The following is a 21,267-nucleotide window of genomic DNA, read 5'->3' on the forward strand; positions in this document are numbered from 1 at the left end:
CAGACCCACCCACCCCAAGCCTCCTCACAGGTCTCTTTAGAGGAATGAGAGTTCCTGTGCCCCACTGTGCCCACAGCCTGATTAGTCCTGCGTGAAGACGGCGACACAACCAACCATACACTGCGCCCTCAGCTCTTCACCCACAACTGTTCCTCCCCATCCCCACAGGCTGCCTTCGTGGTCCTGTACCAAAACCAATGAGTCACAGTCCTCGACCTCAGATGGTTAAACGGGAGGAGTGAAATTTAAAAACAACATGTATGGGCTGATTTTGAAAGTACTGACAAGCGCCAGTGAATGCACAACATCTGGCCGTTATCCTCACTACACAGCAAGCACTGTCTAGATGCCCTTGTATCCATCCCTCTCTCTTTTTGTATCTGTGCAAATAAACATGAAGGTTCAGAATGTTTTCATCACTGCCAGGCCAACTGATCCAGAAGAGACCAGGGGTCCTTGTTCAGTATCTCTCTCTTCCCAAGAATGGTTTTGGAGGCTGTGTTTGCTGCAGTTTTCAGTGGCACATGGCGCTCATCAGGCTCAAGCTAATTAGAACTTCAGGGCCAAGAAATGAGCACAACGAGGGCAAGCCTCCCAAGACTGCCAGCTGGCTGCCCCAAGTGTTCCGGGTCCAACAGCAGCTGGGAGGCAGGGCAGAACAGGTCCACGTGACAGAGGTGGACAGGGGGAGAGGGGGCGGCAAGCGTGGCAGCCCAGCTGGAGTGGGAGGTCAAGTCCGGTCTCTCTGATCTCGCCCCTCTGTGCGTCCGGCTGCAGAGCACTGTGGGGCTGAGTGTTTGCATCTGCTCCCCCTGCTCCCTACCCCGACGCTGCCGGCTGCCACCTTGTCTCCCACGGCTCCGCTGTGAGCTGTCCTCTCAGAGCACACATTCCAGAGTGCTGTCTGGCTCACAGGAAAGTTCTAGCGTGACCACAGCACAGCTCCAGATCAAGCTGCCGGCACGAGAGGGTGGGGGTGCAGGCAATCAGAGGTCTCCAGCCTCTTTAAGGAACAGAAGTTTCCAGAGAAAGGAGGTCAGGAACAGGCAGAAAATTCCATGCCTTTTATATAGGGCCACCTTGAAATCATTCTTGATCTTGATGGATAACAGGTGCTGGAAAATCACCAAGGTCAGACTAAGATGCAAACTCTGAACTATGGATACACGCATCACAGACATCTGGCTATGAATCTGGAAAATTACTCTTGCTATCTTCATCAGGTTATGAACATTTTATTTTCCTAAATGTCTGTACTCATATCACTAGGCTGTTGCCATTCCTTTTGATTTTTTCCTTCAAGTGTATCACTGGTTTAATACATAAAAAAAGAACAAGGGAACTTTCATTACTATTTCATATTATCAATATGCTCGTTAAGGATACATATACCCATTCAAGGTACATATATGCTATAAATATAAACAGGATCAATGATTTAGGTTGGTATTACACAGTTTAAAGAACATGAACATACTGCTTTCAAATTATCCACAGCTCTGATTCTACTCTGAAACATTTAAAATTGCAACCAGCTACCTGTAACCTGACACTAGACCAATAAAATGATAAAAGCTTAAAAAGGAGATAAAGGGTAGGAAAATGGATCCATTTTGTGCCATCTAGGAGAAATGAAACTCACACAAACCATCAAAAATGCCCAAAGAGATACATCTAACTGAAAAATATTTAGGGATATACAAATATAGATATAGTAGGCACAGTGTGTCTACCAGGAGGCAATAATAAATATTCCTACACATAATCCTTACCCGCAAGGAGCTGACAACCTTCCAGTAAAGAATGACACTTCTATAACTAACTACAATACAAAGGACTACAACTGTCATAAAGCAAATAGTGTTAAGAGTGTATGCTTGGCACCAGGCATTTTATAAATCTTATCTCACTGAATCTTCAAAACAATTATACAAGACTGACAATGACGTTACTAACTAATGAAGAGAGTTAAGATTATCTACCTACCTACCTTTAACCAAGAAGATATAGCTAGTAGGTTAGCAAAGCTCAGATTCAAACCCACGCCTGCCTACTTCCAAAATCTGCTTTTTTTTCATTCTAATACACTGATAAAGAGACTATTTCCATGGCTAAAACCATGAGAGACTTCACAGGGCAAGTGGCATACGACCATAGTGAAGTCTGCACAGGCCTCAAAAGACTGAGAAAATGAGTCAGAGATGAGCTACTGTGAAAACACCACAGCATTAAATAACTATTTTGGTTTTTCTGCCTCAAGACAATTAAGAGAGCTTCCAGGGAAATTAAGAAAGAAAAAGAAATAAGATACATCCAGATTGAAAATGAAGAAGTAAAACTATCTTTATTCAAAGACTACATGATTTTATGTATTAAAAATCCTAAGGAAACCACTAAAAAACTATGAGAGCTAACAAGCAAATTCCAAAAGGCTTCAGAGTTTAGGCCAATAGATAAAAAAATCACCTTCATACCTACACATTAGCAATAAACAACCTGAAATTAAGGAAACAACTGCATTTACAATAGTATAAAAACAGACAATACTCAGGTATAAATTTTTTTTTTCCCTCAACTTTTTTTTTAATTTTTATTTATTTTTTTTTTTCCAGTGGGTTTTGTCATACATTGATATGCATCAGCCATGGATTTACATGTATTCCCAATCCCGATCCCCCCTCCCACCTCCCTCTCCACCCGATTCCTCTGGGTCTTCCCAGTGCACCAGGCCGGGGCACTTGTCTCATGCATCCCACCTGGGCTGGTGATCTGTTTCACCATAGATAGTATACATGCTGTTCTTTTGAAATATCCCACCCTCACATTCTCCCACAAAGTTCAAAAGTCTGTTCTGTATTTCTGTGTCTCTTTTTCTGTTTTGCATATAGGGTTATCGTTATCACCTTTCTAAATTCCATATATATGTGTTAGTATGCTGTAATGTTCTTTATCTTTCTGGCTTACTTCACTCTGTATAATGGGCTCCAGCTTCATCCATCTCATTAGGACTGGTTCAAATGAATTCTTTTTAATGGCTGAGTAATATTCCATGGTGTATATGTACCACAGCTTCCTTATCCATTCATCTGCTGATGGGCATCTAGGTTGCTTCCATGTCCTGGCTATTATAAACAGTGCTGCGATGAACACTGGGGTGCACGTGTCTCTTTCAGATCTGGTTTCCTCAGTGTGTATGCCCAGAAGTGGGATTGCTGGGTCATATGGCAGTTCTATTTCCAGTTTTTTAAGAAATCTCCACACTGTTTTCCATAGCGGCTATACTAGTTTGCATTCCCACCAACAGTGTAAGAGGGTTCCCTTTTCTCCACACCCTCTCCAGCATTTATTGCTTGTAGACTTTTGGATAGCAGCCATCCTGATTGGCGTGTAATGGTACCTCATTGTGGTTTTGATTTGCATTTCTCTAATAATGAGTGATGTTGAGCATCTTTTCATGTGTTTGTTAGCCATCTGTATGTCTTCTTTGGAGAAATGTCTGTTTAGTTCTTTGGCCCATTTTTTGATTGGGTCATTTATTTTTCTGGAATTGAGCTGCAGGAGTTGCTTATATATTTTTGAGATTAATCCTTTGTCTGTTGCTTCATTTGCTATTATTTTCTCCCAATCTGAGGGCTGTCTTTTCACCTTGCTTATAGTTTCCTTTGTAGTGCAAAAGCTTTTAAGTTTCATTAGGTCCCATTTGTTTAGTTTTGCTTTTATTTCCAATATTCTGGGAGGTGGGTCATAGAGGATCTTGCTGTGATTTATGTCGGAGAGTGTTTTGCCTATGTTCTCCTCTAGGAGTTTTATAGTTTCTGGTCTTACATTTAGATCTTTAATCCATTTTGAGTTTATTTTTGTGTATGGTGTTAGAAAGTGTTCTAGTTTCATTCTTTTACAAGTGGTTGACCAGTTTTCCCAGCACCACTTGTTAAAGAGGTTGTCTTTTTTCCATTGTATATCCTTGCCTCCTTTGTCAAAGATAAGGTGTCCATAGGTTCGTGGATTTATCTCTGGGCTTTCTATTCTGTTCCATTGATCTATATTTCTGTCTTTGTGCCAGTACCATACTGTCTTGATGACTGTGGCTTTGTAGTAGAGTCTGAAGTCAGGCAGGTTGATTCCTCCAGTTCCATTCTTCTTTCTCAAGATTATTTTGGCTATTCGAGGTTTTTTGTATTTCCATACAAATTGTGAAATTCTTTGGTCTAGTTCTGTGAAAAATACCGTTGGTAGCTTGATAGGGATTGCATTGAATCTATAGACTGCTTTGGGTAGAATAGCCATTTTGACAATATTGATTCTTCCAATCCATGAACACGGTATGTTTCTCCATCTGTTTGTGTCCTCTTTGATTTCTTTCATCAGTGTTTTATAGTTTTCTATGTATAGGTCCTTTGTTTCTTTAGGTAGATATACTCCTAAGTATTTTATTCTTTTTGTTGCAATGGTGAATGGTATTGTTTCCTTAATTTCTCTTTCTGTTTTTTCATTGTTAGTATATAGGAATGCAAGGGATTTCTGTGTGTTAATTTTATATCCTGCAACTTTACTATATTCATTGATTAGCTCTAGTAATTTTCTGGTAGAGTCTTTAGGGTTTTCTATATAGAGGATCATGTCATCTGCAAACAGTGAGAGTTTTACTTCTTCTTTTCCTATCTGGATTCCTTTTACTTCTTTTTCTGCTCTGATTGCTGTGGCCAGAACTTCCAACACTATGTTGAATAGTAGTGGTGAGAGTGGGCACCCTTGTCTTGTTCCTGATTTCAGGGGAAATGCCTTCAATTTTTCACCATTGAGGGTGATGCTTGCTGTGGGTTTGTCATATATAGCTTTTATTATGTTGAGGTATGTTCCTTCTATTCCTGCTTTTTGGAGAGTTTTAATCATAAATGAGTGTTGAATTTTGTCAAAGGCTTTCTCTGCATCTATTGAGATAATCATATGGTTTTTATCTTTCAATTTGTTAATGTGGTGTATTACACTGATTGATTTGCGGATATTAAAGAATCCTTGCATTCCTGGGATAAAGCCCACTTGGTCATGGTGTATGATTTTTTTAATATGTTGTTGGATTCTGTTTGCTAGAATTTTGTTAAGGATTTTTGCATCTATGTTCATCAGTGATATTGGCCTGTAGTTTTCTTTTTTTGTGGCATCTTTGTCTGGTTTTGGAATTAGGGTGATGGTGGCCTCATAGAATGAGTTTGGAAGCTTACCTTCATCTGCAATTTTCTGGAAGAGTTTGAATACTCAGGTATAAATTTTATGGCTGAAAACTATAAAGCACTGCTGAAAGAAATGAAAGATTTAATTGAAAAAACATCCCATGTTTATGGATCCAAAGACTAAATACTGATAAGATAGCAATTTTCTTCAAATTGACATACATATTCAACACAACCTCTATTAAAAACCCAGTTGATTAACTGCAAAATAAATAACAATTAACAAGCTGATTCTAAAACTCATATGTAAATATAAAAGACTCAGAATTCTGAACATAATCTTGGAAATATAGTTAGAAGACTTATACTTCCTGATTTTGAAACAAAATATAAACATATAGTAACTCAGATCACTGCAGTGCTAGCATAGAGACATGCAGACAGAGCAACGGGGGAGAAATGAAAGTCTAGAAATAAACACTTACATGTACAGTCAACTGATGTTGCCAAGAAAATTCCATAGACAAAGAGTAGTCATGTTAGCATGACTGTGAGGCTGGAGGCTGGACCCCAGCCTCACACCATAAACAAAAATCACTCAAATGGATCACAGACCTAAATGGAAGAGTAAACCTATTAAATCTTAAAACAAAATACGGAAGTAAACCTTTATAACCCTGGATTAGGCAACAGTTCCTTAGATGCCACACCAAAAGCACAAGCAACCAACCAAACAAGCAAAAAGATAAATTGGACATCACCAATATTATAAACTTCTGTTTCAAAGAGGGCTATAAAAAAAAGTGGGGGAAAAAAAGCCCACCAGATAATGGCAGAAAATATTTGCAAATCATATATATGAGACTTACATACAGAACAAAGAACTCTTATAATTCAACAAAAAAGGACAAATAACCCAATTAAGAAAGTAGGCAAAGGATTTAAACTGGCATTTCTCCAAAGAAGTATACAAATGAGCAAGAAACATGAAAAGATGCTCAACATCATTACTCCTTAGGGAAACATAAATCAAAGCCACAATGAGATACAGCTTCATACCCACCAGGATGGCTAGTAGAAATAAGACCATCACAAGTGTTGAGGACGATGTGGATGAACTGGAGCCCTCACACAGTGCTGGTGGGAATGTAAAATGCTGCAATTTCCTTGGAAAACACAGAGAATTTAAAAAAAGAGTTACCAAAAAAATAAAAAAAGAGTTACCATGACCCAGATATTCCACTCCCAGATATTCCACTCAAGAAAACTGAAAAATTATGTCCACCAAAAAAAACTTGGATTAAAATGTTCATAGCAGCACTATTACAAAACAAGCAAATCCATAGAGACAAAAAGTAGATTAATGGTTGCCATGGCTGGGAGAAGGGAAGTTAGCAACCAATTGGTATGGAGTTTCTTTTTGAGGCAATAAAAATGTTCTAATACTAGAATATGGTCATGACTGACCAACTCTGCAAATATAAAGTATTGAACTGTACACTGTAAAAGGGTGAATTTTTACAGCATGTAAATTATATAAAAAAGAGGAGATAGAAGTAAGGTAGTTCCAACGCTGACACCTCTTCGTGTGCATTAAGAACAGCAAGACCTAGAGCTGCAATTCCACGGACACGATGCTGTTTTTACGCTTCAGAGTACTCCAGAATGTGAACAGAAGGAAGGGCAGAGAACATAATAGGTCTGGATGTCAGTTAGTAGAATCACCAGTAATAAGACAGGCTGAGAAGGAATCAGGGCTGAATGACCCTGCCATATCATAAGGACCACCGAGAGCTGTTTGAGAGATGAAATAGGCAAAAGGTAGGAGCTGGGGAGCTGAGATTAGAGGATTTATTTAAGACTCATGAACACAGAGCTAATGATTAACAGAAGACTTGCATTTACTGAGAGAGCATAGGCAAGTAAGGAGAACCTAAGGAATGGGCTGTGATATCATTTATGAGGAGACATTAAGAATACGATGCTCTGCTCTTATATCTTTGCATCACAATAAAAATACTCAAACCATTGAAGAGGAGTGATTCCAATTTTTCTACAATATGAAGAAATAAAGTACAAATAACAACAACAACCTATGAAAATGTGTTGCTGCACAAGTTGATCCATACAATCACTGCACAGACCGGTGGGGTGTGGGGGACACAGACGAGCACGTCGGGTGGCCTATGTGTCCTGGTGAGGAGGAGCGGTCGTCCTCCTTTTGTGCTCTCTCCCCGCAGACATGCATGATTTGCCCTTCTGGAGGAACTCCACGCCACTCTGCCTTGATACACACAAGAAGAAACAAAAATGGTACCTAACGTGGGAGCAAGAGACAGAATGCCTGCACTGTAGTTCTCTGGTACCACTGAATGCTGAGCATTCTCATTCCTTTCTGCATCAACAAGACCTTGCTATCAAAACCTGTCCATGCTCCTTGCATCCCACCATCTTCCATGCCCAGGGAGCTAGCTTCCACCCTCCTCCCACCCCCTTGGCAACTCCTGTGCGTAAGTCACCCAGGAACTTCACTTGGCGTCATCTGTCACCTTGTCAGGCATCTCTGCAGCATCAGATCAGCTGTCCTCTATCACCTGAGGCACCGCCTCACGACAGAGTCCTGCCACGACCAGCCCTTCCCCTCCAGGCTCCTCTGTGCTCCCTCGTCCACCCATCCTCCAGTGCTGCAGGACCTGAAGTCTTGAAGCCAATGCTTTCCTTCCTTGGTGTCTGCTATGTCCCCAGTGTGCTCGCATCCACTGCCCTGGCTTTAGACAGTCTCCGCCTGTGACGGAACAGCTCTGAAGGTTTAAGGGGAGGGGGGCCAAGGGCATCTTGCTCTCTCTCCAGGGCCCAGGACCTCTGGAATCTGGCACCATGGAAAAATGCACTCTTCAATTAGCCACACACGAATGCACATACAAATACACAGACCAGCAAGCTGGAGGCTAAAAACCCCTCAATACTTACCTCCAAGCTAAAGTCTTCCCTGACTGTGAGATCTGTTTATCCAGACTGTTCACCTGAAACCTTTCCTGGATGCCTCAAAGGAATCTCAAACTGAACAGGCCCCAGGTTGAACCTGCCTGAGAAGCACTCCTACTATTTCCTTCTGCCTTACCACCCCAACCCTCAATCCAGTCACACACACATGAGAAGTGTCTCCATTTCCCTGCGGCGCCATGTGAGATGGGAGCTTGGTTTGTGCTGGGTCTGGCAGGAGCTTTCTCGGGGCCTCTCTGCTTCCAATGGGGCCGTGCTCCACGTCCTCTAATTCCCAAACCATTCCCATCCCACAGCTGACGTGTCTGTTGGACAGGCACACCCGTGGCCCACACTCGCTTGCCACTCTGCCACTCCTTCCTGTTTGGAGTTCTCGAAGGTCCCCCCCTCTCTGTGGGCACTTCTCTTTCATCTCTTTTTCATCTAACATCCTCTAAGCTTTCCAGTGTCACTTAAGAAGCACTGCCTCAGAACACGGCCCTTCGATCCCCAAACTAAATTCTGTTGACTTGCTGTCTCTCAGAGTATCTGTTCTCACCAGAGCACTGAGCACAACTTAAAATCATAAATGACTTTATTTTCGATTGGTTTGTATGAGATTCCCTCGCCAGACAATGCTCCATGAGCACAGGACAACGCCTGGTTTTGTCAACTATGTAGAACCAGAACCCAACCCAGGACCAGAGGAAGTGAAAAGAGGAAGAAATGTAAGCCAAGAGACTTAAGTAAGGGTCAAAAGATGAAAAGAGAGTAAAATATCAAAGTAGAGAGAAAGGAAAATGTTTTTCTTTCCTGAGTTCAGTTCAATGAATTTCCATGAAACTAAAATGCAACTTATGGAGAAGGAAACGGCAACCCACTCCAGCATTCTTGCCTAGAGAATCCCATGGACAGAGGAACCAGGTGGGCTACTGTCCTTGAGGTCACAAAGAGTTGGACACAACTAAGCAAAACACAACATTAGTTCAGTTCAGTCACTCATTGTGTCTGACTCTTTGCGACCCCACGGACTGCAGCATGCCAGGCTTCCCTGTCCATCACCAACTCCCGGAGCTTGCTCAAACTCATGTCCATCGAGTCAGTGATGCCATCCAACCATCTCATTCTCTGTCGACCCCTTCTCCTCCTGCCCTCAATGTTTCCCAGCATCAGGGTCTTTTCAAATGAGTCAGTTCTTCCCATGAGGTGGCCAAAGTATTGGAGATTCAGCTTCAGCATCAGTCCTTCCAATGAATATTCAGGACTGACTTCTTGTAGGACTGACTGTTTTGATCTCCTTAGAGTCCAAGGGTCTCTCAAGAGTCTTCTCCAGCACCACAGTTCAAAACCATCAGTTCTTTGGCACTCAGCTTTCTTTATGGTCCAACTCTCACACCCATCCATGACTACTGGAAAAACCATAGCTTTGACTAGATGGACTTTTGTTGGCAGAGTAATGTCTCCGCTTTTTAATATGCTATCTAGGTTGGTCATAACTTTTCTTCCAAGGAGTAAGCGTCTTTTAATTTCATGGCTGCAATCACCATCTGCAGTGATGTTTGGAGCCCCAAAAAATAAAGTCTGTCACTGTTTCCATTGTTTCCCCATGTATTTGCCATGAACTGATGGGACTGGATGCCATGATCTTCATTTTTTGAATGTTGAGTTTTAAGCCAGCTTTTTTACTCTCCTCTTCCACTTTCTTTTTTTTTTTTCCTCTTCCACTTTCAAATCAAGAGGCTCTTTAGTTCTTCTTCACTTTCTGCCATAAGGATAGTGTCATCTGCATATCTGAGGTTATTGATATTTCTCCCAGCAATCTTGATTCCAGCTTGTGCTTCATCCAGTCCAGCATTTCATATGATGTACTCTACATAGAAGTTAAACAAGCAGGATGACAATATACAGCCTTGATGTACTCCTTCCCCAATTTGGAACCAGTGTGTTGCTCCATGTCCAGTTCTACCTGTTGCTTCTTGACCTGCATACAAGTTTCTCAGGAGGCAGGTCAGGTGGTCTGTATTCCCATCTCTTGAAGAATTTTCCAGAGTTTGTTGTGATTCACACAGTCAAAGGCTTTGACGTAGTCAATAAAGCAAAAGTAGATGTTTTTCTGGAACTCTCTTGCTTTTTTGATGATCCAACAGATGTTGGCAATTTGATCTCTGCTTCCTCTCCCTTTTCTAAACCCAGCTTGAACATCTGGAAGTCCACGGTTCACGTACTGTTGAAGGCTGGCTTGGAGAATTTTAATCATTACTTTACTAGCGTGTAAGATGAGTGCAATCGTGTGGTAAACTGAACATTCTCTGGCATTGCCTTTCTTTGGGACTGGAATGAAAACTGACCTTTTCCAGTCCTGTGGTCACTGGAGTTTTCCAAATTTGCTCACATATTGAGTGCAGCACTTCACAGCATCATCTTTTAGGATCTGAAAGAGCACAACTGGAACTCCATCACCTCCACTAGCTTTGTTCGTAGTGATGCTTCCTAAGGCTCACTTGACTTCGCATTCCAGGATGTCTGGCTCTAGGTGAGTGATCACACCATCATGGTTATCTGGGTCATGAAGCTCTTTTTTGTACAGATCTTCTGTGTACTCCTGCCACATCTTCTTAGTATCTTCTGCTTCTGTTAGGTCCATACCATTTCTGTCCTTTATTGTGCCCACCTTTGCATGAAATGTTCCCTTGGTATCTCCAATTTTGTTGAAGAGATCTCTAGTCTTTCCCATTTTATTGTTTTCCTCTATTTCTTTGCACTGATCAGTGAGGAAGCCTTTCTTATCTCTTGCTATTCTTTGGAACTCTGCATTCAGATGGGTATATATTTCCTTTTCTCTTTTGCCTTTAGCTTCTCTTCTTTTCTCAGCTATTTGTAAGGCCTCGTCAAACAACCATTTTGTCTTTTTGCATTTCTTTTTCTTGTGGATGGTCTTGATCCCTGCCTCCTGTACAGTGTAACAAACCTCAGTCCATAGTTCTTTGGGCACTATGTCTATCAGATCTAATCCCCTGAAAGAGTTAAATACGAAGGGTCTGTCCCTCCAGGCTTTCGTCCAAACGCAAGACCATTGAGCAAGTTCTATGAATTCAATGCCCTCATGAAAGACTAACTCTCCCACAATAAATGTTTCTGCAGTAACAGGCTAGAAACAATGTGTGTCTCTGAAGGATAAAATGATCTGTCCCTAAGTTAAGCATCTCAAGGAAAAAGGAAGTGATGGTTTCAGAAAGGGAGGAAGAAAGTCGATCACCATGGACAGGGAGTAGAGTGGTCTAGACGCCACTCTGCCAGGAGGGGGTTGTGGCAGGCAGCCCACTTCTGCGCTCTCTGCTGCAGTTCCCTCCAGTAGAAACTCATGCTCCCCCTGGGCTAAAAAAGCCTGTGGTCTGATTAGTCATATGTTTACCTAGCACTCATCCAACATGCAGTGGGTCCAGGTAAAGGTGTGTTCTGGCGCTGAACAGATTTCCTGCTTACTGTGCAGGGAGTGCTTCGGGTCTGGCTTCTGTTACTTTTGATTGAATGATTTATAAAACTAAAGTTCATGTGGCTTACTCTGATATACAACACCTTGAGAAACCAAGTAGAAATTTTTTTTTAATAGCGTGAGTTAAAAGAAGTCATCCAGAAGAACAATGGACAGCAGACTTACATATGACGTTTCTGAAATCTAGCGTAAACTTTTGCTAATGTTTAACAGCTTAGAGGACAAATCTATCTGACCCTCTTCAGGACTGGTAGGCCTCAAATAAATTTCTCTTAATTTCAAAGGTGACAAAAATTGGGCTGTCTGCCATCAGAAGCTAAGTTGTGACTGATCTCATAAAAGTGACACGGCTAGAGTGCTGGGAGCAGACAGACAAAATGTGGTCAAGGTGCCAAGTTAGACATAAGAGTCATCACAATGCTTCCTCGGGGGGCATCTGACCTGGTTGGGCAGGAAGGGAGAATCACTGTAGTAAGAGTCCCAGAAAACAAACTTGCTTCTGTTTATGCACAGGCACAGGCCTCAATTTACTCTGACATGGCAATTTCTGGCTCTACGGAAATACATGGTGATCAGAGAAGACTTCAGTTCACTGCTGGAGCAGAGGGACTTGGGGAAAAGCAGGTGAGCTAACTCGGGGGAGAGGCCCTCATTGTTCAGTCTCCCTGCTGTTCTCCATGCTCAGGCCTCTGGACAAGACTGACTCCGTGCACTGCACGGCTGCTCGAAGTTATCAGCAGACAGGAAGTTACAGGCAGAAATCGCTGATAGAAAAGAGCATTCCGGGCAACACACCTAAGTCTTCTGAGGCTGTCTCCCCTTGTATCGTGTTGCATATGCAGGCGTGAAGGTCCACGCTAGGACACATGCTGCTGAGTGACTCTCAAGGACGTGCCTTATACGCACCAGCAGAGAATTAGTAGAGGGCTAAGGGTCTTGTTCCTTCTATATCAATTGGATTTGTATACTGGAGAACCTGATCATTATTACAGCAAATGAATCTAGAAAAACTAATTATGGGTTATACAGTAAGACCTTTCTGAACCCCAAAGACATCACAGAAGCCTGGTCTTCCACCCCAGGCCAAACACTACCTCTGTCCAGAAGGACCACTCTTTCTCATGGTGCACAGTCTACTCAGGTCCCGTGCCAGCTTTCCAGGGTGACTGGCCCCTGGTCAGCTGGCATCTAAACAGAGCCTGCTTCCAACTCAATGTTCTTCCCTTTCTTTCAGCTCCAGTATTCTCTACAACTCTGTCATGTGGGGATTCTATATCTCATGATGGTTTTCTTTCATCCACGTATAACTGTCAGCAAGTCAATCTCCGAGGCCCAGTGTTCTCATCTGTGAATTAGGTTACTGTTCTCCAGCCTCTGTTTACAATCTCACATGTGCTACAAGAAGTCCCCATGCCCACTGATGCATATTCATTACATCTGAATAACTCAGTGTTGCTTTCTTATTTCTGAACTTTATGCCTGCCCTGCCTTCAATCCACTGTGAGCACAGCCTCAGTTGATAGGTGCCGGGTGTGTTATAAGGCACAAACCCAAAGTACTCACAGGCCGACCACTGGCAGTGGTATCCCTTCTAACGTCTTTTCTTTGCTCAACAGGTAAAACAGGTGTCACTGCAGAGCTGGGGTGGGGCGGGCGACATCCAAGGAGCCGGCTGCTCACTGCCAGCTCTTCTGGTCCTCTCGCCACTACCTCAGCTCCCGCAGGGCCCACCTCACGGGGGCGGTGCTCTGCGGGCCTAAGGGTCTCCTCCTCAAAGCCCAGCACGGTCACAGACCACAGAAGCAGCCAAGCAAGACAAAACCTTTGTCTGATCTGTAACTGTCTCAGGTAATTCTGCTTAGAAGTCTAGCACAAAACGGGTCGACAGCTACAAGTGTGTTAAAGACCTAAAGATGGATAAACTGGTTTCACACATACATATTCCAAACAGAATAAACATAAACTTTTCAATAATTCCACAAGAAATATTCTGTAAACTCTGCACCTCAAAGGACTTTGTGAAATTCACGGTCCTTCAAAATAAGCTGCAGTTCACTGGAAGGGGACTGACAGGTAACAGAGCGGTGCTTCCTGCCGCTCCTTCCGAATAACATCAGACGGCACCGTAAAGACAGGACGACTGTGACTTATTATTTCTTCAATATGTGTTTCTCTAACAGTAGAGGGACAAAATGATTGTTAGATAAACTGGTATCTATGCTTTTAATTTCTATTCTTGTATAAATATATCTTACTGCTTTGAGGACAAATTTAACATAGAAAGATAACCTCAGAAGGGTCTGACAAGGATAATGAAACTCTTACTCAACTGTGTGTCTACACACACAAAATTCCGAAAACACACAACCAGGAAGAGTCTAAATGTGAGTAGAAAGATGCCACTCCCACCATCTGTTGGAGCGAAGCACTGTGAATCACAGGCCTGCCCTTGCTCCCACAGCTGTTGAGCTACGCAGGGCACCAAGGCAGCCACTATCCACAGGGGGCTACCTAAAATGACTTAATTAAACTTCACTGATATTATAAATGTCGTTGCTCAGCCCCAGCAGCCATACTGCCTGCATGGTCAGTGGCTGCCGCATGGGCAAGGGCAGTGAGCAGCGTCCACACCACTCACAGATCCTGTAGCAATACCGATGCTGACTCAAGAGCCCCATCTGAGAGCCACAGACTCACCAGCTGCCATTTCTTTATATCTCTAAGACATAAAACTTGACATCTGATGCCATGGTCTTTTTAACCCTGCCTTGGCTCTTTTAGAATAATACCAATCATGCTTGTATGACTTTCAATAACATGAACTATCAAAGGTAAAAGTAAATGTGACTAACTTTTCTACTAGGTCTATTTAGATAAACTGGAGAAGGAAATGGCAACCCACTCTGTATTCTTGCCCGGAAAATTCCATGGACAGAGGAGGCTGGCAGGCTACAGTCCACAGGGTCACAAAGAGTTGGCCACAACTGAGCAACTGAGTACATTTAGATAACTATACGAGGACAAAATCCTCTGTCATACCAGGTGTCCCAAATTTTGATATAAACGAAAACCAACCAAAGAAAAACCCCCCCTGTGCGTGGTGATGAAACTGCTCTGAGAAGAGCCTCCCCTCTGTGCAGATGAGTGTGGGCCCGGCACCCCTGTCTGTCACTCACCGTGCTCTGGGTGGGTCTGTGCTGTCCGCCTGCTGGCTTCTGCAAGGCAGGGAGTACACTCTCTGCACCACCACTCGCACGCCCACTCCCGTCCAGGCAGCAGCTCCGTGGCTCTCGACTGCATCCAGCAGAGAATCCCTCAGGGGAGCTTGGCTGGGGATGCACGGCTCCGCTTGTTCAGGATGGAGGGTCTGGTCTGTGCCCACTGCAGTGTGACCACCACACAGAATCTGACGAGACACACAAAGGGAACACTTGCAGTCTGGCTCATGAGGGCACGCACCATCCTGAATGTGGCAGCCAGTGTGACTCAAGGAATGACCAGGACAAATGCACACCCGCAGCTCAGGGCTCCCATCTTCGGGTCACCTGTGTGGCCATGGCGAGCTGAGGAGCACAGGCCATCTCAGGGGTTTGAGAACATGCAGAAAGGACTCCTATTAAAATACCTCATGGTAATTTAAAAAGTTTTCTTCTATGAGGTAACAATCTCAAAGCACAAACTACAAAACAAAACAAAAGAAGAACTAGGGTTAATGTGAAGTGCCAGCTCTCTGCACATTCCTGTGAACCATAGGAGACGCCTCAACAATCCTGGTAAACACCTTCACAAGAGGACAGCCCCTCTAGAAGACTGTGCCCTCTGCATCCCAGCACTGTTCTCTACATTCTGTGCTTGTGTAACAAACATGTGACCCTCACAACCCAAGGAGGCAGGCTGCACCATCACCACCGTTATACAGACAGGCATGCTGAGGCAGGACCCGAACTCGGCACTGAGGTCCACAGTCCGCACTCTCAACACCAAGCTCTCTGGCAGCTACCCTGGCGCAGATGGCAGACGAAGACACATCTCATGAATTTAACATCACACGCTTGTTTGAAACTGTGTGTTAAAGCAGTAATACACTTTGGGCTGTATACTGTACATCTGTTAAATTGATTAAAGGGAGATTTCACATAATTCCCTCCAGACACATGTTCTGATAGTCAAAGGGAGGCCCTGCTTGATTTCACAGATACAAAGCAGGATGCAAGTCCATTTGCTTTGCTTTCTGGTTTCCCCTGAGGTGGTCACCCTCAACATTCCCCTCAGCGCTGATGTGGGGAGCCAGGTGACCCTGAGGTAGCTGCGCTGGAGTCAGACACTTGGAGCGCACAGCACCCCAGGAATGTCCTCTTGCCCACCGCAAGTGTGGCTTAGTGCTCCCCAAGTTCATCATCATGGGCAGTCATGGCTCAGGGTCACTAACATTCCAAAAAGCAATCTCCAATGTGTAACCTCGTTTACGCAACTCTCTTTATCCCCAGGGTAACAAACATCAAGAAAAAGAAAAAGATGATTTTTTAAAATAAATAAGAGAGGCTTAAGTAAGCTCTTAGGCAGTTAAGAACAGGGAAAAAAAACTCATATTTTAATAAATTAAATATGACATACATGTGTGTTGAATACTTGAAGAAGACCAAAGGAAAACACTTCTATAAATACCTGGCCTTTAAATGCAGTATTATTACAAAGTGAAAAGTTCTAAGTTGAGGACAGTTTACCTTGTTTTCGAGTGAGCTATCGGTTAGGCCCTTAAACTGGAACACCTGAGCCAGAGTGCTGCTCCTCCTCGGACAGGGCGTGTCACACTCGTGCCCATCACATGATGCTTCTGAATCTTCTTTGGCAACAACTTTCTGACAAAAGTAAGTATTCAGAATAACAGGGCAACTTCCACCTGGAATAATAAGCTTTTGCCTAGAAAGGGAAAGAAACACAAATAAAAATTTATTTGCAATGCTGGATTCCTCTCACCTTCTTGCTAGATCTCGAGTACGAAGGGCAATGGCGTGCTGGCTACAGACACAAGCCAGCCCCAGGGACAGAGCCCTGGCCTCACACGGCGTCAGTGCATCTGCTCTGCTGCTTGGAACAGGTTCTGCCTCAGGAGTCAGGGTGCAGGAGGCGACCACACCCCAGCCAGTGGGAGCCACTGAAGGGCAGCCTCAGGGCCCCCTCGGGGCAGGTTCCAGAGGTGAGGGGCACAGAGCTGCCCGACACTTAGGGGGACGTTACAAGACAGCTCGCCTCTTTCAGAGAAGAGACGTCAGACACCAAAGGAACTCCACCTTCGCTACCAAACGGACAGTCACTGCAGTAGCTCACGTTAGAGTAGAAACAGGACTAGGTTCTCCCGGTGCCTCAGACTCTTTAAGGCACATTCCTCACACAGGTGGAGCTGCATAACATTAAGGGAGATTTAGGACCTCCACTCCCAGGAAGATGGAGGAGATACACTTTCCCCTGTTTCTCCCCCTAGACACAGGGAATGCCTGATGTTGCACAGAAACAAAAAGAGAAGATGCTGAAAGGGGAGAGGAGCAGACAAAAACACCCTCAAAAGCTCACTTTCTCTGACTGAACAACAAGGAAGGGGCAGCCTACTGAGACAGAAAATGTTTAGTGGTTTCCTTTTAGGCAAACATCACAGAAAAACTGTGACCCATGGCCACACACACCAGCCAAGGGCAAGAGGAGCCCACACATGGCCCTCGACAGGCTGTCATGGGGCTGCCCACACCGCCATCACAGGAGAGATGCCCGACGCCCAGAACCAAGCCCCACCTCCAGCCCATGCAGCAGGGTCAGGGCTTTCCCCACAACCCAGTCTCCTACAACTGTCCACTGCGGTCAGAGGGGGCCAAGTAGGGGGCAGGGACGAGGGGTATCCTGACGTCTTCCTCCACCTGGTAGAGAGAATCCCCCCAGCCCCCCACTTCTCTTCTCAGAGCCTATCAGACAAAGCCAGCTAAAGTTGGTTTAAATAAGATCCAGAACCTCATAATACCTAACATGCACAGTTACCATCTAAAATCACTTGTTACACAAAGACTGAGGCCAGGAGGAGAAGGGGGCAACCGAGGATGAGATGGTTGGATGGCATCACTGACTCAACAGACATGAGTTTGAGCAAGCTCCAGGAGATGGTGAAGGACAGGGAAGACTGGCGTGCTGCAGTCCATGGGGTCGCAAAGAGACATGACTGAGTGGCTGAACAACAAGGTGTTAAAGCTCACTTGATAAATCACATGACAACCAACACCAGCAGTGAACATCCACATGAGGCTGGGCCTGCACGGATTCTTCTGTTAAGGAATATGAAGAATGTGTTTACTTTCCAGCCCTCTCTCAGGACCTCCCTGACGAGGCAGCAGCGGTGGCGGGACAGGCTGCCGTGCGGGGAGTCACACACGGGGACACACACAGAAACCTAGGGTGTGGAGCCAAGCACCAGGGCTTCTACTGAAGGTCACTTCAGAAAAGAGAGAGAGAGAGAGAACCCTGTATATTCAAATAGAAACAGTAATTTGTCAGAATGTCTGCTTTCACGAAGAACCATTCCCATTGTTCTTTACGGAGTCTGTTATGAACAGAATTCAGGTAAACAGGGAAAGATAGACTGTTTTTTAATGTCACCAAGGGCCCAGAAGGAAAACCAAGTGAAATCTCTCTTCATTTTCCAGTGCCTGTCAACCCTGCCAAAGTGTGAAATATCCCATTAGCAGCTCAGAACAAACAGTATTTCTTTCACATCACAAAGAAGATCAATGTGCTTATTTACTGTCTAGGAAGAAGGTGTCCAAATCTGGTGGGTGGCAAAGATGACTACTGGGATTAATGCTGTGACCTAAAGAAAACAAACAAAAGGAATTTCCTTACTCCTTTCCTTCTCTATTTTAATGGCTAGTTAGCTAAAAAGTCAGACTGAGAACTGTAGTTGTCAGAAAAACAGAAGCCTAGCCTTAATCTACTTTCCACTGAAAACATACCTGAGATCAGCAACCAATTTTGTTTACAATTTCGTCTCAACTGGAAGCCCGAGGACAGAGCTGGCTGGTGTCCACGTCTCTCACCAGCATGTGGGGCAGGCAGAGGGGAAGACAGTCCACAAGGGGACAGACACCAAGGGAACACCAGAGAGAAATAGAACACCGGTGCTGCCGGAGCCCGGGCTTCTGAGGGGAGACAAGGATGGAGCTCTCTAAGTCATTAAATCATCTAGAGATTGTTATCCCTGTGAGAGGTCTTGTCTCGTTGATTCAACAACCATTATTTCATACAAATAAAAATGTTTTTTGAATGGATGTCGCCCCTTTTTCTGGCTTCTGTGGCAAAAGCACCTCTTCTCTCTGGACTTGCTAGTGCTTTTCAAAATGTTTATGTTGGCCTCTATAACTAAACCCCTCAAATCCTAGAACAGATCATCTGTCTCTCCTTTATCTTTGTTTCTGAGTGCCAGACAGTACCTGACATGTGTAAGGGACTCAATAAATGCTTCCTAAATTAATGGAACCAAAACCACTTTATTCTTATTCATCAGATGTGTTTATAAAGAAATGAGCGTGCCTTCTCAACAGATAAACCAGACCTTACACAACTGTGTCCATGTTCTTTAGAGGAGGAATCTGGCCGTGGCACACATTTCATATCAGGCCATGGAAAGACGGAAGGTCGGAGGGGACGTGTGCAGGCACAGAGCTCCAGTGTGCAACACACGATGGCTTGGGAAGCAGGGGGAAAGACATGGTTTGGATTCTAAGAAGCCTGGGTTTGAATCCTGGCTTTGCTACTCACTAACTGTGTGAATGTGGGCAAATGTAACTGATGACTCAGTTTGTATAACACGGGGGCATGAAGAGTAGCTATAAGCAGCGCAGAGATGTCTTCAAAGATGAAGTAACAGCATGGTGTGGAGTTCTGGGAGCAGCTTTGCACAAGTAGATGGAGGCTTCCAGTACTACTGCTCCTCCAAGAATTACATCTTCAGTCACTCCACAGTAGTCACTGTCTCTTGTTTAGGGTAACTCAGTGTTATTTGCCTGTGGCCCATCTTCTTTCTCCGCCTAAAGGTCAGTGAGAAGTCTACGCCATGAGCAGAAAATACTGCTCCCTCGCTGCCTCCATGTGCTCATGTGCACGAAGACTCCTGTGCTGCTGATCCTCTCTGGTTGGATTCTGCTCTGGGTGCGACTGCACTGGCCACACTCTCAGTCCATCCTCTTCACAATGAGGAGGCCTGTCTGCATTTTCAGAGGAGGTACGATAACAACCGTGTCCACAGCAAGGGTCCATGACAGGGCTGAAACACAAGCCAACGGCTTCAAAGCCAGTCTGTTCTCTTTCCTGGTGGGAGGATGGGACCCACCACGGAATATGGCCAGAAAGGTCCTGCACCGTTCCCGGAAGGACAGGGTACGGGACAGGAAGTGGCACAGTTGCCAGGCAGGGGCCGGCGCACCGATCAGCAGAGCTACCAGGACAGTGGGCGACAGTGTGGGGGCCCATCTGACAAGCTGCCACGCAGGGATGTAAAAGCAGATGCACAAAGGTCTCTGGGGACAACAGAACCTCAGAGCCACTTTCTACACCCGTGCCTGTAAGGCAGCCCTTGCAGCAAATAGATTTTAAATAAAATGAAAGAAAACAAAAGCTACAATACAGATCCCAAGGTGCAGGAGCCACATGTCCAGTCTGCGATGTGGTCGGTACCATACTGGGCAGCACAGATCACCGCACAGAGTTCCACGCAGCTATTGGAGAACTTCATTCTCCAGACAAAAAATTAACCACATTCCATTCACTTGGTAAGCCTTTTTGCATTGATCAACTTGCTGAATTTGAAAAGGCTATTGTACCTCATGACTTCTGAGCCACGGCACAAGCTCAGACCCATCTGGCCCCTCCCCCAGATACCAGCATATGAATCCCTGCGTGAAACCCAAGTTGGCAAACAAGACAGTGTTAGCAGTGTTTTCATGAATTTTTAAAAACAGCAAAATATCCTGCCCACATTTTCAATTATTCAAAGAGTGAATGGGCCACTCCTCTTCTCACCAAAAATCAGATTTATTCTAAAAAATTTAAAACCATAGTCTAGAAAATATCTCTAAACTGAAGAATCAAACCAATTTAAGAAACAGTAAGTTTACAGTTCATAGTCCCTTTATTTTCAACTTCTAATTTGACAAGATTTATCACCTGGGTTCCAATATGTTTCTTTTTACCTTCCTATCCAAATAACAGCCACATTACCTAAAAAGTTGATAAAAACACTGAAGTAGAACACAGACATTTATAACTATGTTATTTTAAATTCCCAGAGTAGACACTGTTTAATTCCTTTTTTATCCAAATAAACACATCACTGATGAACAGTTTATTTCCATTCTAAAGTGGACAGCAAAATACATTAAAGATGAATTCATGGAAGAATATAAAATGTGAGACAGACTTCCTCTATAAACCAGAAGTCTAATTCTCTACACAAACATAAGTTTCTGACCTCTGTAAACCAGAAGTCTAATTCTCTACACTAACATAAGTTTCTTCCTCTATAAACCAGAAGCCTAATTCTCCACACTAACATAAGTTTCTGACCATATCCTTTTTCAGGCATAG

At 44.1% G+C, this 21,267-nt stretch overlaps 1 protein-coding gene across 7 annotated transcripts in view; it reads right to left on the reverse strand.

Annotated features, from left to right (window-relative positions):
- The window catches only part of SPIDR (scaffold protein involved in DNA repair), a 270,899-nt gene that overhangs the window by 79,119 nt on the left and 170,513 nt on the right, over nucleotides 1–21,267 (reverse strand). For all 7 annotated transcript variants that reach the window (XM_043879253.1, XM_043879248.1, XM_043879252.1 and 4 more), the window contains 2 exons: nucleotides 16,371–16,566; nucleotides 14,823–15,052 (listed from right to left, as the gene is read on the reverse strand). In XM_043879253.1, coding sequence (XP_043735188.1) covers nucleotides 14,823–15,052; nucleotides 16,371–16,566 — 426 coding nt within the window. The remainder of the gene's footprint in view (nucleotides 1–14,822; nucleotides 15,053–16,370; nucleotides 16,567–21,267) is intronic.

Source organism: Cervus elaphus, chromosome 21, assembly GCF_910594005.1.
Source record: "Cervus elaphus chromosome 21, mCerEla1.1, whole genome shotgun sequence".
NCBI classification, from domain to species: Eukaryota; Metazoa; Chordata; class Mammalia; order Artiodactyla; family Cervidae; genus Cervus; species Cervus elaphus.